At 45.7% G+C, this 18,807-nt stretch overlaps 1 protein-coding gene across 1 annotated transcript in view; it reads left to right on the plus strand.

The window, feature by feature from the left end:
- IGSF3 (immunoglobulin superfamily member 3) overlaps positions 1–18,807 on the plus strand; it is a 107,482-nt gene that overhangs the window by 57,815 nt on the left and 30,860 nt on the right. Inside the window, exons 4-6 of the mRNA XM_049765900.1 lie at positions 2,901–3,290; positions 7,038–7,439; positions 12,114–12,518. Coding sequence (XP_049621857.1) covers positions 2,901–3,290; positions 7,038–7,439; positions 12,114–12,518 — 1,197 coding nt within the window. The remainder of the gene's footprint in view (positions 1–2,900; positions 3,291–7,037; positions 7,440–12,113; positions 12,519–18,807) is intronic.

Raw genomic sequence — 18,807 nt, forward strand, 5'->3', positions numbered from 1 at the left:
CCAATTGGAATTCAATGGAGATACAGAGGCCAACGCTGTGTAAGGCAAGGGCCTAAGCCCCTGTAACTACCTCTCCAACCCTGGGACTTTTCTCTGCCATAAATTTTAGTTAAAGAGTTCATCCCAGGCTGAAGAGATAGCACAGCAGAGGGGCGTTTGCCTTGCATGCAGCTGATCTAGGACAAGTGGTAGTTCAAAACCTGACATCCCGTATGGTCCCCCATGCATGCCAGGAGCTATTTCTGAGCACAGAGCCAGGAATAACCCTTGAGTGCCATCGTGTGTGACCCCTCCCCCCAAAAATAAAGGGATGCCAGAGTGGTGGCCCAATGGTAGGGCATTTGCCTTGCATGCTGCTAACATAGGACAGACCGTGGTTTGATCCCCTGGCATCTCATATGGCCCCCAAGCCAGGAGCGGTTTCTGAATGCAGAGCCAGGAGTAACTCTGGGTGTGGCTCAAAAACAAAACAAAACAAACAAGCAAACAAACAAAGAAATGGAAAACACCCTTGGTTGTAATGGGAGGAGTGGTAAAGGACCATCAGTGGTATTTTCTAGGTGAGTAAAGTATGGGAGAAGGGCCAGAAGCTTATTTCATGGAGTTAAGAAATGAGGGGGTACAGACCAAACCACAAATCTGTTTCTAGAGGTTTACTTGATCGGGAATAAGCAACAGCAAAATTATTTGGCAATTTATGAGGCACTGTAAGTTTTGCTTTTTCTGCAAGCTTCTCCAAGTCATAGCTGGGAAGAGTTCCACAATACAAGAGTAGGGCTGTCCAAAGCGAAAGGTCAGCCTTTTGAAGATATAGAAAGGCTTGAGGACTGCGTGTCTTCTCTAGCTTCATGTCTTTTGTGGCAGCCCTTTCTGTTGCTGATCCTGCATCGTAAATCACTATCATGGGACTGTCCAGAGTGCTCATATTTGGCAAGTAATGCGGCACATTCCCATGAGTGTATGCAATAATGCAATAGAGGGAGTTGTGGAGGAGTTTCTTTCTTGTCTCTTAGGACTGATCCTTCAAGAGAGGGAAACTTGAGAGAGCAGCTGTCATATTGGCAACGCTAGTGTTGTTTATTGGGAAATTTGTGCAATAAAGAAAATTAGTACACTGGAGGAGGAAATGAATGTTTGGGGGGCATGAGGTTTGTTGGAGGAGAAGGTAAAGAGCCTGAGGAAAGGCGACGTCTGCCAAGCTTGAGTGCAATGTTGCATGCGTGATTCCTGTTTGTTCTCTATAAATCATTTATAGACTGCATGGGATGGTGGAATAGAAACAAAAAAGCAAGCTAGCCTGCAGAGGGACAATGGTGGATAGGGCACTTGCTTTAACTTGCTTTGACCAGCTCTGATTCCCAGTGTCGTATGTGGTCCTTTTTGCCCTGTAGAGTTGTAGAGTGTAGAGTTGTAGAGCCAGGAGTAAGCCATGAGCACTGCTAGGTGTTGCCCCCAAACATAAAATCAAACAAACATAATGATAAAGCAATGATCAAAGGTAGTGGTTGGTAATTGATTGGAAATGTCAAGGACGATGGAGGTGGAAGATAATGCAGCTACGAGGAGTCTGATATCTCCAAAGGTGACGGTGGCTGTCAGGAACAAAATACTGGTACAAATGGCTGGTAGTGTCTTGAGACCCTCTGCTCATCCTATATACCTAATTGATGCCTTCTAAAAAGTGGGTCTTCCAAAGGAAGGTTGACTAAAAGACCATCACTTCTTTTCTTATGCATAATTTTGTTAGAAAGTTATCTTGCCCATGTCTTCTTTCCAGTAATCACTTAAGAGTGGAAACTGTATATCAGTATGTTTATTTTTGAGTCTGTATTAGGCTTGGGGCCAGCAGTCAAGTCACTGCATAATTCTATTCATAAACCTCAGTAGGGAAAGTCTTTATGGTATCCGCAGAAACTATTTGTAATCTGGTGCTTAAATGGAGTGTTTTGCATGCAAAGGTCAATAATAACTTGACCTTTGATGTACACATTATGTAAGCGAGGTCAGGCTTTCCTGATCGACCTCTGGGATTTTAACTTGGGTCATGATTCAACAATGTCAGTGAGTGAGGGATGTAGAAAGCCTGTCTCGAATACAGGCGGGGGTTGGGGGAGGGAAGAGATGGGGGCATTGGTCATGGAAAGGTTGCACGGATAAAGGGAGATGTTCTTATTATGACTGAAACCCAACTACAATTATGTTTGTAATCACTGTGTTTAAATAAAGAAATTATTTAATTAAAAAAAAAAAGAATATCCAGTGACAACCCCCCCAAGCATATATAGTCAACTAATCTTTGACAAAGGAGCCAATATGAGATGAAACAGTCTCTGCTCATGATATGACGCTCACCACAGAGTGGTGAGTGCAGTTAGAGAAATAATTACACTAACAATTATCATGACAGTTTTAATATGTGAGAGAAGTAGCATGCCTGTCTTGCATACAGGCAGGGGTAGGGGAGAAGAAAGTTGGGGGGCATTGGTGGTGGGAATGTTGCACTGGTGAAGGGGGGGGTGTTTTTTTTTTATGATAAACCCAACTACAAACATGGTTGTAATCATGGTGCTTAAATAAAGATATTATTAAAAATAAAACTTGGGTCATGATGATAAGCTGCTGGTAGAGTCCCATCTGCCTTGACTGGACTAAGGAGCCCCTTAAATGGGTTTAGCTCCTTTGAGATCTATCTGGGAGGTAGCAGAATTCACTAGGCTTCATATCATCTGATTCTGAGTTTTCTTTTCCTTTCAAAATAGGTGTCATGGTGAATTCCTTGGGGTGAGCATAGTAAAAAGGGGGCCTGGGGTTGGAAGAGTTTGTTGATTTGTTGATGCACTCAGGGTGACGGGGAACCTGCATTTCCCTGTATAAACACGGTTCATGATTTGCTTTCTCAGACAAGGAGTTCACTGTGCGTCTGGAAACGGAGAAGCGACTGTACACCATGGGGGAACCCGTAGAGTTCAGGTGCATCCTAGAGGCCCAGAATGTCCCAGATCGCTACTTCGCTGTCTCCTGGGCCTTCAACAGCTCATTGATCGCCAGCATGGGGCCCAATGCCGTGCCCGTCCTCAACAGTGAATTTGCCCATCGGGAGGCCAGGGGCCAGCTGAAAGTGGCCAAAGAGAGCGACAATGTCTTTGTGCTGAAGATTTATCACCTCCGCCAGGAAGACAGTGGGAAGTACAACTGTCGGGTGACAGAGCGAGAGAAGACGGTCACAGGCGAATTCATCGACAAGGAGAGCAAGCGACCCAAGAACATCCCCATTATTGTGCTGCCTATCAGTAAGTGGGTACTGGGCTCATTTCTTCTCCCAATGGTCTGCTGAAATCAGGCAGGAAAGCCAGGAGTGGGGTGACAAGAGCAGAGGGAGGAGGAATTCAGGTGTCCCCAAAAGATGCTTAGAAAATCAGTCCCTTGGCCTTTTTTTCTCCCCCTCTCCAGCTTACCTCAGCAGTCACCCTTTCTATGTCCTCTCAGGGAGGCAGAATGTTTGGGGTGTGTTTGCAGGTGGTTTGGGGGAAGTGGGCAAAGGCTAGCTCTACCCACCTGCCACTGAAGGGAACTGGAACTCCTCTGAGACAGCTGTGTGGGAAGGAATCCCAGAAATGGGTCAATACCTGCCTTAAGATGCACTTTCTCAGCAGATGGGTCTTCTAAAGGATGATCTTAAAGTCATAAAGCACATTATGAAGAAAGCTTTCTGTTGGGTCTGAAAGATGACATTTCCCCAATTTTCCTTTTCTTCTTTAAAGTGGGTTTTGTTTGTTTGTTTGTTTGTTTTTTTAAATGAAGGCTGGTAAAGTTAGGTGGCTGAGGAGAGGACACTCTGATTCCAGCCAGGTAAGCTGGAGTTGGGGCAAACTTTGGGGAGTCCCTATGCTTGTTCATGTTGGGTTTGATGATTGTTTGCACATCAAGAAGTTCTCATGAATCTCTCGTCTCTCTCACAGTTCTATTTCTAGTAAAGAGAGAGCTTCAAAATTGTCAGTGCCCTGATTTTAATGAGATGGTGAAGTTTCCAAACTAACCTTTAACCTTTCTTCCATGACTTCCACTATTCTTTCTCTGGTAACAAACCCCTTACATTATTTTTTTTATTTATTTACACGACTACATTTCATAGTCAGTCTTTTTCGAGTATGAAGAATAAAAAAGGACACAGGGTCTTGTCCCTCTTTATTTCTTTTCCCATTGACAGGAATACTTTCTTTCATGCTGATTGTTTTGATTTCAAAGCACTCACACCTCATTGTCTTAAAATGCTTTTGTTTCTTAGACTTTTTTTTTTTAAGTTTTCCGTTTTCTTCAATGCCTAGCATGCTGCTTTGCATAGGATAGTTGCTTGCTGGATATTAGAGAATTGAAATAATTGAATTGAATGCCCACTCACTTTCCTTACGTTCCTGTTAGTCTGTGCTTGCCTTAACCACGGACTCTCTCCTATTAAATCTGCAACTAATCCCTCCTTGTTTTATAAGGATCCAGGGAAGGGCAGACACTATTTTCCTCTTAGATATATATTTTTTGGGCTAAGAGATTGTCCCCCCCCCACCCCCTTCCAAGAACTTGTTTGATGATCTGTGGCCTGCTATATTGCTTTTCCAGCAGATAACTGGGTAGTTAAAGTCCCCCAGCACCACCAGATCCTGCCCCAAGGCCACTTGGGTAAGTCTACCAAGAAAAACAATGATCACATCGGTAATGGTGATTATACCTTGGAATTTAATGGCGCTTTTCCTCTGAGAGCCAGCTGAAAGTGCTTCTGCATAGCTCATCTCCTACTCTGCTCCAGCCCCTCTGGTCCCTGTGGAGGCCAATTTTACACCCTTGCAGTGAATGGATAAACCAGAGCACCATACAGAGAAGTGACAGAGCCTGGATTCCCATAGCAAATGAGCTTGCATTGCATTAGAAACATTTGCTTCTAACTCCCAAATCCACCGCCCTGCGCTTTAGCCTATGCCAACATCATCCACCTGCTGGTTTGGAATTTCATTTGTCAACGTGCACTTAGATTCTCATCAGTTCTGTCCTGTTTTTTTTTTTTGTTTTGTTTTTTTTTTTTCACTAATCCGGAGTATTTGAATTTGTCGCCTGCCTTTTCTCAGACCTGGAAACCCTCGCAGATAGTCTGAATGAGCAGGGTAGTGCAGAATTCATGAACATCTCTGCCTGGGAGGCCAAATTGGTTTGCGGGTTGTTTTTTTGTTTGTTTTTTTCTTTCTCCAAGTTGCACCTAACTGGGAGAGCTTTCCAGGCTTCTTCAATCACAGAGCACCCTGCAGCAATCCTCGGAATCACAGCCTAGGGTCATCTGAGAGCCCATTAGAGGTGATAATAGGGAACCAGTGAGATCTGTCCTGCTGTTTGTTCCTCTGCTTACGGCCAATAAGGGGTTTTTCCCCCACGGTGCCTTTGTGTATGCCTCTCCATGCACTGATAATAGTTTAAAGCTTTTAAAGAGGAATATTGTGATTATTTGTGATGATATTGTAAATATTTCCAAATGCTGATCCAGGCCCTGAGAAGTATGGATTATGTGTGGCTCCTTTTTTGCATGCAAGCAATCAAAGCTAAACAGAGCTGGATTCAAGGCTTCCCATGCCTTCGTTTAGGCAGCCTGCCTCAGTATCCATGCTTTTGTCCCATATGCCATAGACGGTGTCTGATTGGAAACACAGCAACTCCACGCATTATCTTTTGGCCCTTCTAAGAGATATTCCAGACAGGATTTCTCACAGTCATAGGAGCTATGTGCAGGGTCTCTGAGCTCATCTTTGCCAATCGCTGCCTATTGGGGAGATGCAGGGAGAAAAGACTGATTCAATTGCATGGGTATGTGGGCCTTCCCCCCCCCCCTTCAGCGAATGGCCGGCCTATTAATCTGGGATTTGATTTTATGGATTGATTTTAGTTGGTTGTCTGCTTCCCCTGGGCAGTGCCCAGAAAATTGGAGCCAAATTAGTTATGATACTTTGTTTTGTTATGATTACTTTGGGGGCTTTGTGAACTCGATAGAGATCATGATGAAGGCTAATATATTCATCATTAAGATGGGTTGGAATCCCTCTGACATTTATAGAAACCAAAAGAATTTGGAGAATAGTGAAATTAATTACCATCGCGGTGATTCATTTTTTTCAAAACCTTCTGTACGTTAGCTGATTTATGCACACGACGTCACTTTTGTTTGGGGTGGTTAGAGAAGCGTGCGCTAGACACAACACTCTCCTCATCTTACAGAAGAAGGCAAATAGAGCTTCAATAAAATGGTTGAGCTCATGCCTAGAACTCAGGGGACAGCAAAGGCTAGACAGAGGCAGTGAGGAGGGGGTGTGATCTTTTTCCTAACTCTAATTCCAGAATATTTCAAGGCAAAGAGCAGCAGAAGCCCCGGGCTGCAGGTGAAATGAAGAGCTGAGGGCTGTGGTATCTGTTGTTAAAAGCCCGCTACACACCCACTGTGAGACCATGCCATCTGTGCTCTCTTATTGGCCACACTCAGCATGCATTTTCATCCAAGTGTTCCCCCATTCAGTTTCCACCCACTTCCTAATAGCACCCCCCAAAGGATGCAAGTGATGTGTTACAGAGCTCGTGTTGTGCTTCAGTTTCACTGCTGTCCAAGTGCCTGGTGGGAAAATGGAGGTGTTATTGTTTTTTCTGACTTCTGCAAATCCAAACAGAAAATCTCCAGGAGCCCTCCCCTCCTTAATCCCCCAGTAGGTTTCCTGATAAATTGTATGATGTCCCAAGTCTCATGTCCTTAGATTGCATTGTATATCTCAGCATCTGATGTAGGCCCAAGCTCTAAGACCTTACTGCCTTGTCCTTTGCATATATCAAAAAAATCACCTAGAATTTCTGGATTAAAATCCTGGTGAATTGTGCCTAGCACCATGCCCAGCCAGAATATGCAGTAACTCATGTCAGTGTTTGCATCCAGGGTCACTACACCTATATAGGCTGACAAATTTATGTAGAGGGAATTGGAAAGCCCCAATGTGGCCTTTTCTCCTTCTTCCCAGAGAGTAGCATCTCGGTGGAGGTGGCCAGCAACGCTAGCGTCATCCTGGAAGGAGAGAACCTCCACTTCTCCTGCAGCATCCGCACGGTGGGCCGACCCCAAGGCCGCTTCTCTGTCATCTGGCAGCTGGTGGACAGGCAGAACCGCCGTAGCAATATCCTATGGCTGGACCGCGAAGGCTCGGTGCAATATGGCACCAACTATTGGGAGCGCAGCCATTTTGGGGGCGTGCAGATGGAGCAGTTGCAACCCAACTTCTTCACCCTCAGCATCTTCAACAGCAGGAAGGAAGATGAGGGGCAGTACGAGTGCCACGTAACTGAGTGGGTGAGAGCTGTGGATGGAGAGTGGCAAATCGTGGGGGAGCGCCGGGCCAGCACCCCTGTTTCCATCACAGCTCTGGGTAAGTAATGGACTGATGTTTTCCAGAAAGGGAAGCTGTTGCTGTGTTTAGAATCTCACTCTGACTTGAATCAGTGTTGGCAGGAAAGAGATGGTTCCTTCCACAGGGTTCAGTAGAAGGAAACCATGATGCACACAATCTTCTGTGAATTAGTGATAGCCAGAAGCTATAACCACATCTGGGACAAGTGCTGGGAGAGAGAAGGATTCTAGCCAGCTGTCAACCACGGGTGTTGGAGTGTAGAGAGAAAGGAACCCTCTTCATTGATGGTGGGAATATTACCTGGTTTAGCTATAATCATTTCACCAAGAGGTAGATAGGGTTGTGTCACAGGGAGGCCAAACCAGGTCAGCTGACAGGGCTAGAGCTTTTATATGACTGACCCACAGTTCGAACACAGGAAACCAGAAGGCTATCTTGATTTTATTGCAAAGGCTGTATTTATTTGTTTTTCATCGACTCCTCTATAAGGCCCTTCCCTCAGATAGCCATTTCCTTTTTAGCATGAAATTAAAAGACATCTTGAGATTTGCTAAAACCAAAGCATCTAAGATAGGACCACGAAAGAGGCGCCTGTCTGCCTAATGGAGGCAGCAGATTAAATTGAAAAGGCCAGCCAGCTACTTTGCAGGAAAGTGGCCGGTCTTGTTCCTTTCCTGTTGATTGGGAGACCACGATGTAGGTGTCCTCTGAGATTTTATGTTCTGGTCACTGAGATTGTCTTTGGACACACCCCTTTAAAGATGGCAGCCCCAAAGTTCTCTATCCCTCTCCCTGATCCCTCACATTGGAATTTCTTTTGCTTTCTTCTTTTTGCTTAATTTTTATTTTGTTCCATATAATAGCAGTGCTCAGGGCTGATCCTTGGCTCTGTGCTTAGAGATCATTCTTTTTTTTTTTTGGTTTTTGGGCCACACCCGGTGTTGCTCAGGGGTTACTCCTGGCTGTCTGCTCAGAAATAGCTCCTGGCAGGCACGGGGGACCATATGGGACACCGGGATTCGAACCAACCACCTTTGGTCCTGGATCGGCTGCTTGCAAGGCAAACGCCGCTGTGCTATCTCTCAGGGCCCTAGAGATCATTCTTGGTAATGCTCAGGGAAATATATGGGGTGCAGGGAACTGAATCTGAGTTGGGCATATGCAAGGCAAGTAGTCTGTTCACTTATTATTGCTCCAGCATCTATTATTTCTATTTTCCTCACATTGCTTGGGATCAGACCCATAGACTTATGTATGTAAGGTTGGTGCCATGTGCAAGACTCTGCCACAGAGCTACATCTCCAGCCAGATTTTCTGAAATTTTAATCCCAGTGACTAACCTGTTTTTAGCAGTGCTCACAAAGCTCAGATTCTGTCTCCAGAAACAGTTCCAGAAACTTCTCACTGAACTCAACCCCTTGTGCCCAGGTCTGCTATGGTATGGGCAGTGAGGTAGAACCCATAAAGAAAACACTGGGCTTCTATCCATGATAGAGACTTTCTTGACCTCATGCTGAAGAATGAATGTTGGTTAGGTATTTACAAGTATGTTTATACATCCAGGTTCTCCCCAGATGTTTTCCTTATGTTTGTTTGTTTGTTTGTTTTTTTCTGGTTTGTGGGTCACACCCGGCAGCACACAGAGGTTACTCCTGGCTCTACACTCAGAAGTCGCTCCTGGCAGGCTCGGGGGACCATATGGGATGCTGGGATTTGAACCACTGTCCTTTTGCATACAAGGCAAATGCCTTACCTCCATGCTCTCTCTCTGGCCCCATTTTCTTTCTTTTTTTTTAACTTTTTATTTTTAATTATGAGAACAAAGATGCAAAGAAAGAGGACAAGGTAAAGTTACAGTGGAAGGACAATCACCCATAAACAGAATTCTCAGAAGAAATCCCCTTGCCGATATCTTAATTTTGAACTTTTCAGCCAAAGAACATTAAGAAAAATAAAACAAAACCCATGTACAATTACTTGGTCCCTTAAGTCCCCAGATTGTTGTACATTATAACATTTCTTAGCAGTACACAAAGCAATCTAAGGCCATAAAACTTATGTAACTCCTTAAACATTGAAGGCATAGAATTTTTTTTTACATTTCCATGCACATGCATATTAGTTTAAGTTAACCTCAAAAGTTTAAGTGTTTTTTTTTTGTTTTGTTTTGTTTTTTTAAGAATTAGAGTCAAAGGGGCTGGAGAGATAGCATGGAGATAAGGCATTTGCCTTTCATGCAGAAGGTCATCGATTCAAATCCCGGCGTCCCATATGGTCCCCAGTGCCTGCCAGGAGCAATTTCTGAGCATGGAGCCAGGAGTAACCCCTGAGCACTGCCGGGTGTGACCCAAAAATCACACACACGCACACACACACACACACACACACACACACACACACACACACACAAGAATTAGAGTCAAAGGAGCACCGTAAAAATGGTGTTAGAGTGGCAGTTATTGTTTGCATAGGCCCACCAAAATATGAGGGACATGAAAAGGAAAAGCCTTGGCCTAAATACAAGGAGACCCTACCCCTGAAGTTTCCTGGCATAAGACCAACTCTAGGCTCCAGGCAGACTAGTTTGTCCAATACAAGTCATTGTCTGTAGTTCTGGCCCCATTTTCTATTATTCTTATGGTCAGGGGTTACCCAGAGGTGCTGACCTAGGGGTCTGGGTCTGATCCCTGCTTCTCCAGCCCTTGGGCAATGCTGATTGAAGTAGAACTCAGGCAGTCCAAGGTTATGAAAGAACAGAAAGATATACTGGACAACAGTTGTCAATTTCAACTGTGACACAAAAGACAGCTATCTTGTAATTGGGTTGCCCTCTTAGCCTAGGGGGTGAGGATAGGTGCGCAGGGGACTGTCACCAGTGTCCTGTTTAAGCTGGGCTGTTATGGCCATTTGCTGAAGGCAACCCAAAAGTTGTGTGCTGTGACCCTGGTTACATAGTCACTTTCTCTGAGGAACTCTCACCCTCTCCCCTAGAGAGGCAGGGATGCCTGGTGTAGGCCTGTCCCTAAAGTTATATATCTGGACCCCTACCCAGTAATCATGGCTTACTCTTAGCTCTTTACTCAGGAATTATTCCTGGCAGTGCTTGGGGACTACATGGGTGATGAGAATCGAACTTAGGTCGACTGCATGCAAGCAAGGCAAGCACCCTACCTATTACTCTGGCCCTTCAACCCAATGTTTCAAGATGGACAACTATGTGTTAGGCTAGAGAGATAGCACAGCTGTAGGGCGTTTGCCTTGCATGCAGCCAACCCAGGATGGACCTGGGTTCAACCCCTGATATCCCATATGGTCCCCCAAGCCTGCCAAGAGCGATTTCTGAGCACAGAGCCAGGAGCACCCCAAGTATCACCGGGTGTGGCACAGAAACAAAAACAAAAAGATGAAGAACTATGTCTCGACTCTTTTAGTTCATAACCAATAGCTTATGAAATGTAAATTAAACATCTATTGGACTGAAGAGATAGTATGAATGCATTTGCTGCCAAGACTAACCAGGTTTGACCTTCAGCACCTTTTTGGTTCCCCAAGCACCACCAGGAGTGATTCCTGAGAGCAGTCAGAATTAAGTTCCACGTACTGCTGGGTATGGCTCAAAACCCCTCCCTTCTGCCCCCAAATTTGAACACCTAGAGTTCTCTGCATATTAGGATTGAATCCACAGTCTCACACGTGTAAGGCCAGTTCCTCTATTTCATTTTCCTTAATGAAGTTTATACTGTGTGCTAGGATTTTATGAGACCTAATTCATTCCATCCTCATAAAGAACTATGTCATAGATGGAGGAGGACACAGAGGCAGAGAGAAGTTGGGTAACTTGTCCACCATCACAAAAACAGGAAGTGGGATAGCTTCAAGGTCTGTGCCCTTTACCTGATCCTTGATGCTTGCTCTGAGTGAAGCAAACAAAGGTCTATCGAATCAGTGACCTGCAGATTTGATGCCCAATATTCCATTCCTAGCTACTAGCTGCTCTGCATTTTGCTCACTCCCCATGACTCTATGTCGAAAGAGGAGTGAAAGTCTTCTTGCATTCCATGGTTGTTTGAGGATTAAGCCAAGACCAGGACGAGCAGAACAAAGGCAGGGCACCAGCCTAGACACCCCGACAGCACTGAGTCAGCCCTGCCTGCCCTTGAGGTTGTACCTCTCACCTCCTTGCTAGTACTCAAGGCTCCCTGAATTGACAAAACCAGGGTTCAGTAGCTCATTTAGGAGGGCCCCTGTCCCTGTAGAACCTGCCTGCCACCTCAGATCTCTCCTGCTGTGTCCTCCCATTGCCTTTCTTTCCCCTTGGGGCAAAGGGGCACCAAGAGCAAACTTGCCCTTCCCAGCCAGGAATCAGGCACCTCTTCTATCTCCCCCTTCTTTCTCTGGAGCTGAGGGGGGCCGGTGGGCAGGTGGGGATGGGGGACCAGCTAGCACAGGTGTTAGACGTGTGCGACTTGCTTTTCTGGCTCAGTCTGGAATCCTGCAATGTCCATCTTCACGTCTCCCCATAGAAAGGACTGATGGGCAGGGAAGTATCACCTAAGAAGAATTGTCATCTTCCTTTGTCAACTGCTGGGGTTGTTGGCAAGGGCAGCTTTGCCTGGTATCCAAAGAGAAAGCAGCAAACCCCAAAAGAACCATGGGTCCCCTTTTGCTCAGTCTCTTTCTCTCTTTCTCCAGAAACAGGTTTTGCAGTGACAGCCATCTCCCGGACACCAGGGGTGACCTACAGCGACTCCTTCGACTTACAGTGCATCCTCAAACCCCATTTTCCAGTGAGGGTACCTGTGTCAGTAACATGGCGCTTCCAACCAGTGGGCACCGTGGAGTTCCACGACCTGGTGACCTTCACCCGGGATGGAGGCGTGCAGTGGGGGGACCGATCCTCCAGTTTCCGGACCCGGACAGCCATCGAGAAAGCAGAATCCAGCAATAATGTGCGTCTGAGCATCAGTCGGGCTAGTGACACGGAGGCGGGCAAGTACCAGTGCCTGGCAGAGCTGTGGCGAAGGAACTACAACCACACCTGGGTGCGGCTGGCAGAGCGCACCTCCAACCTGCTGGAGATCAGGGTACTTCAGCCAGGTGAGGGGTTGAGAGATCACAACCCTAGAGAGCTTTTATTTTAAAGTTTATTTATTGGTTGATTGGTTTGGTGGTCACACCTAGCAGTGCTCAGGAGTTACTCCTGGCTCTGCACTCAGAAATCACCCCTGGAAGGCTGGAGGACCACATGGGATGCTGGGAATTGAACCTGGTCATTCCTGGATGGGCCGCATGTGCTATTTCTCCGACCCCCATAGAGCTTAACCATTCTTTGAATTCCCTTTTCGGGTAGCCATTTGTAAGCACCCTACCACACATGTACTATCTTTCCACGCATATATACCATGTATTCTCTTTCTTAAGATGGTGCTTCGGTGGATGGGGGTTTGGCCTTACACCCCAGCTCCTATTGTTATTGAACCCCTAGACTAGAGAGTGACATTGATGCCTATAGATTCCAAGTCCTAAACACATCAGATGTACATATTAGGAACAAGAACATTAGGGGACCTCCAAGCACAGAACTAAGCTCCAGCCCCCAACCCCAACCATCATCAGGTGTTCTCACCTCCATAGTTCAAACCTAACAACAACAACAACAACAAATATATATATATATAGGCTTTGTGGGGGCTGGGTAGAGCACCTGCCTTGCAAACTAGAACCCTGTTAGGCTGAATGTTTACTTATATTTTAATGTTTTTTGGGGAGGGGGGAGTATGCGCAGTGATGTTCAGGGCTTACTCCAACTCTGCATTCATGAATCATTCCCGGCGGGTCAAGGGACACTGTGGAGTGCTGGGGATTAAACCAGAGTTGGTGATGCACAAGGCAATTGTCCCAGTTGCTAGTGTGACTCCAGCCTCACCCCTCCATGCTATGCATACAGTTCAAGTGTGTGAGCACTGTCTCCAGAGTGTGAGATCCCCTTCCAGTTAACACAGAAGATAAGGGGGATATATCAGTTAAAACTAGCTTAAGAGCAAGGACCTCTCCTGACCCACCTCAGCACTAGAGTCCTGAGAACAAACATGGTCGCCACACACACTTTCCTTGCCTTTGCCCAACTGTCTGGGCAAACTCCCCCACCAGAATTTCTTCCAAGCTGAGACCCTATTAGTGCTGGCACATGCTTTTTGTTTTGTTTTGTTTTTTGTTTTTTTGGGTCACACCCGGCAGTGCTCAGGGGTTCCTCCTTGCTCCACACTCAGAAATCGCTCCTGGCAGGCACAGGGGACCATATGGGATGCTGGGATTTGAACCAATGACCTGCTGCATGAAAGGCAAACGCTTTGCCTCCATGCTATCTCTCCGGCCCCATAATTTTTAATTAATCACAGCTCTTTAGATTCCTTTGGAGGGGAAAGGGGAATGAAAGGGCCATGCCCCCCCTGGCTCTGCACTCAAAAATAAGTACTAGTGGGAGACATGGGAATGATATGAGGTGCTGGGGAAAAAATCAGGGTTGGCCACATGCAGGAAGCCATCTTACATGCTAAACTACCTCTCCAGGTGTAGATTGTTTGCTTTTCTGTTTGGGAGCCATACCCTGAGAACTCAGGGCTTATTCCTGACTTTGCACTCAGGGATCATTCCTGGTGGGTTTGGGGAACCATATGGGCTGCTGGAGATTGATGATGCACCCTACCCTTTGTACTATCACTCTGTCTCCTAGAACTTCTGGAGCAGCTCCTCTGAGCACATATGTGTGGTTCAGGGAAATTCTCCAGGTGACTCTGGGAGCTCTGGCCCTTCTCTTTCCCACCTGCCCAACAGCCCTACAACTCTGATGTAGCTAAGCTCTACTCTCCTTCTCTTTAACAGCTTAGAACTTGGAGGACAAGATAATGAGCACTTCCTGGCACAAATTTTCACTTTCTGCTATCTCCAGTGTGCTGGATACTTAATTTATGAATTAGATATTCTGGGGCCAGTGCGGTTACATAGTGGTAGGTAGTGTTTGCCTTGCACACAGCTGACCCAGACAGACGCAGGTTCGATCCCCAGCATCCCATATCGTCCTCCAAGTCAGGAGCGATTTCTTTTCTTTTCATTTTTTTAAAATTTTTATTGTGCTCAAAGTGAATTACAAATTTTTCACAGTAATATTTGAGGCACATAGTGACAATGAATGAGGGCCATTCCCAGCACCACTGTTGTCCTCCCTCCACCCCTGTTCCCAGTACGCATCCCACATCTCCTTGCCAGGAGCAATTTCTGGATGCAGAAACAGGAGTAACCCCTGAGTACCGTCATGTATGGCCCAAAAAAACCCCAAAGAATGAGCTTTTCTCACCCCCCACCCCCCCACCCCAGAGAAATGAAAGCGGCAGCCCAGGTCATGAGTGGTGGTTCCTAGTTTTATTTTTTTTTTTAGGATAGCGATGACAGAATTATTTTATGTTACATATATATGTTGGGTTTTTGGTTGATCCCCAATTTTTTAATATAAAATCTTTATTTAAACACCATGATTACAAACATGATTGTAGTTAGCTTTCAGTCATAAATATTTTATTGATTTTTTTTGTTCTGTTTTCGGGTCATACACGGCAGTGCTCAGGGGTTATTCCTGGCTCTATGCTCAGAAATCACTCCTGACAGGCTCGGTGGACCATATGAGATGCCGGGATTCGAACCACCATCCTTCTGCATGCAAGGCAAATGTCCTACCTTCATGCTATCTCTCTGACCCCCAGTCATAAATATTTTATTTCTTTATTTTTTTGTTTGTTTTTTTTGGGGGGGGCACACCTGGTCCCTAGTTTTGAACCAATCCTGGTTCCTTCCTTATCTTTCTGTGCTGAGTTTGCCTGCCTCTTTATGTGTTGGCTGTATCTCTTCCAGCATGCACTTTCACCTTCACTGATCTGGAGCATCTAGTTCAGGGTGGATTGGCATTTTGCTTTTTGCAAACACCCTGCCCTTCCCCCTGACTTGGAGGCAGAGTTTAGCAAGTGCCACTGTGGTGAGTTCTTGGGTTGATTTCCATCCTTCACAAGTTGGAGACTGGAGGCTAGTACTGGGTGCAGCAGGGAAGGCAGGGCCAGGCAGACAGTGCTTCCTTCCTCCCATGGGGCCCCTAACAGCAGAGTTACAGGTCCCCATAGAGTGGAAGGTGGCAGTAGCACTGGAGGGGGTTCTAGAAAGCCTTCTCTGACTTTTATGTTCCACACACTTTGCCAACTTGTCTGGTGGCCTTGCAAAAGGATGTCTTACTGCCCGGATGTGTGTCAGCCATTACAGTGATGCTACGGTGTGTCACCATTTCTGGGCATGGTCTTCACTCTAGGCTCTGACCCTTCGAATCCCCTTCTGTCCTTGAGTTTGGAACAGCTAAGTTGTATAAGTGCTGGGGTGTCTTCTTGGCCAATTAGAGCTGAAACATGGGTGACTAGCTGCCTAGGGATCAGGCTGTTCTGCTTAAGTGGGTTTGCAGGTTAATGGAAGGTTGTGTAGAGAACCCATTTGGAGTGAACCCTCCTCGTGGAAAGTGCTGAAGGCCCTGCTTGTGTGCCTCGTGGGGAGACCATGGTGGTTGTAACTGTACCTCCTTTTGTCCCCTCTGGCCTCTAGGGTCGAATTTCTGAGCAGCAGCCACTGAGTTTGGCAGCTAAGAAAGCAGAGGAGGTACTGACCCCAGAATCTTTTTTGACCTTGTCTGATTTTGCCTTTTTTTTTTTTAACAACACATCTCTCTATGTCTTATTTCTGTCTTATTTAGCATCCAAGAGACTAGAATTCCAAAGAGAAAATAAAATATTAGCGCATATTCAGGTTTTCCTTTCTCTTTCCATTGTTTTGTTGTTGCTGCTGTTGTGATGTCTGAGGATGCTACTAGAGATCCACAAGCAAAGGCATGAAACTTGGTGCTACTTCCCTGACCCTCTTCCCATGGGGGTGCTTGCAGGATCATTTCTGCTGTGGCTCAAGGGGGAAAGGGGCTCAAGAGAGTTCTTGCCTGTCAACTTTTATACTTAGAGCTTATGCTTGCTTTTGAAATCAGTTTTACAATTATGAATTTGGCCCCTCATTTAGGATCCCTAGGAGGAAAGTTTAAGAGTTGAGGATCTTGATGGAGGCAAATGGTCTTGTCTTCATCTTGGAAAGCCAGAGCTGACTGGGGAGCCTAATATCAGCACTCCACAGTTGGCATTTAGGGGGCCCCTTCTCCACATGACACTGTATTTCTGTATTGCTTTGGGAGTGGATGAATAGCAGAAGGTCAGCCTACTTGGGCTATGCACTCCCAACTCTCCTGCCCAAGAGATAGTACTGTGGTAGGGCATATTTGCCTTGCTTGCAGCCGATCCAGGACAGATGGTGGATCGAATCCAGCATCCCATATGGTCCACTGTGCCTGGCAAGAGCGATTTCTGAGTGCAGAGCCAGGAGTAACCCCTGGGCACTGCCAGGAGTGACCTTCCGATCAAAACAAGCAAACAAAAATAAAACAACTCTCCTGCCCATGTTCAGCCCATCACTAGCCGATGGTTGGAAACTCCTGATATCTTTGAGTCCCTGCATTTGCTTTCAGAGACCTGGGAGTAAAATTCACGTTCAGGGAATCTTATCCAGAGGCTACTGCTTTAAGGGGAATGGTACTGGCCTTCCCAAGGGAAAGTGGGTGCTGGACAGCTAAGCACAGGGAACGTGTACCCCTGAGTGTTGCTGTCTCTACCTGATGAGATATTTATGCATCGTTCACTTCTGTTTGCCCTTAGGCTCTCTTTTTTTCCACTCATACTGTAGGTGGAACTGCTGATTTTATTTGTGGCAAAGGAAAACACACAAAAATATCAGCAAGCTGACCATGAGCTGATTCCTGTGTTAGTCACTTGGAGTCTATCGTCCACTCAGAAAAGCCTGGGGTGCAGCTTTTCTGTTTGTAGTAAACCAAGGGTCTGAGCATCGAACAGGCCCTTTTGCATACTTTGTTGTTTTGTTATAGGAGTTACACCCTGCATGTTAGCTCTGTGTTCAGGGAGCATTCTAGTTGGATCTTAGAGTGAGGTAAATTGAGGCCTTTGAAATAGTTCCCGTTTGTATCTTAATTATTTGTTTTCCCATTGCCTTTCATCTGGAGAGGAGTTTTGATTGGATCTCAATAAATGGGGAGTAGAGAGCTAGGGAGAAAGCTGTCATCTAGCTTGTGGTTCCACTAGTGGAACAACTAGCTTGTGGGTAAACAGCTTGTAGTGTGAGTTTTCTTGCCTGCTATAGTTTCCATATTTGTATGGATTACTTATTGTGGATTATTTATTGCTACCCAACCAGTGTCTCCTGTTTTTCCCAGATAGGGAATATGGGATAGCTTTTTCCCTTCTGAGAACTATGGGATAACCAAAGCTCAACCCAATGCCCAAAGAGCTACTCATGACATTAGAGAATTAAATTGGGGATCAAATTTGGGTCAAGCCACTTGCCAGGCAAGTGCTTTAACCCCTCTCTAGAGGAAGTCAAACAGTGCCTGGAGGAACTGAAGTCTGGACATGGGTATGCTCTTGGAAAAAAAATGTGTGTATTGGGGTAGGAGGGGGTGGTGGAAAAAACAAACAAACACATATGTATTATGGGAGAGAAGGAGCACTTTGGTCTTTGTAAAGACCAGAAGGAAAAGTAGCAACATCACAAGAGCAGCTTATATCTCAAGCATTTCATGAATGCTCATGCCCTGGCTGAATGCTTTACATGGAGTAACTAATTTAGTTTCCCCTTAACTCATGTAGACCATAAAGGAGCCAACAATATTTTTGAGGCACCCACTAACATGGAGGCTTAAACCAAATATTTGACAAGCTATCAAAGTGGCTGAGCTAAGATTCAATTCTAACAAGGAAATCTGAATCTAAAGTTTAGGCCTTAATTTTATTCCCCAAGATAATGTCTACATTATTATTATTATTATTGGTTTTTTGGGCCGTACCCGTGACATTCAGGGGTTACTCCTGGCTATGTGCTCAGAAATCGATCCTGACTTGGGGGACCATATGGGATGCCAGGGTATCAAAATGTGGTCCGTCCTAGGCTAGTGCATGTAAGATGCTTTACACCCTGCGCCACCGCTCCAGCCCCTACATAACTATTTTTATTGTTTTATTTTTTTCAGAATCCCCTTAGGTATCATACATTTTTGTTGTTTTGTTTTGGGCTCATACCCAGTGGTGCACAGGCGTCGCTCATTCCTGCTTCGTGCTCAGGGATTACTTATGCCAGAGCTCAGGAATCAGACCTGGAAATGGAATGTGGTTCTAGGGAATCAAACCAGACTCAACTGCATCTAAATGTGGCAAAGGCCTCATGTATCTTACAAACCAGTACCACATAA

The sequence above is a fragment of the Suncus etruscus genome, chromosome 19 (assembly GCF_024139225.1).
Source record: "Suncus etruscus isolate mSunEtr1 chromosome 19, mSunEtr1.pri.cur, whole genome shotgun sequence".
NCBI classification, from domain to species: Eukaryota; Metazoa; Chordata; class Mammalia; order Eulipotyphla; family Soricidae; genus Suncus; species Suncus etruscus.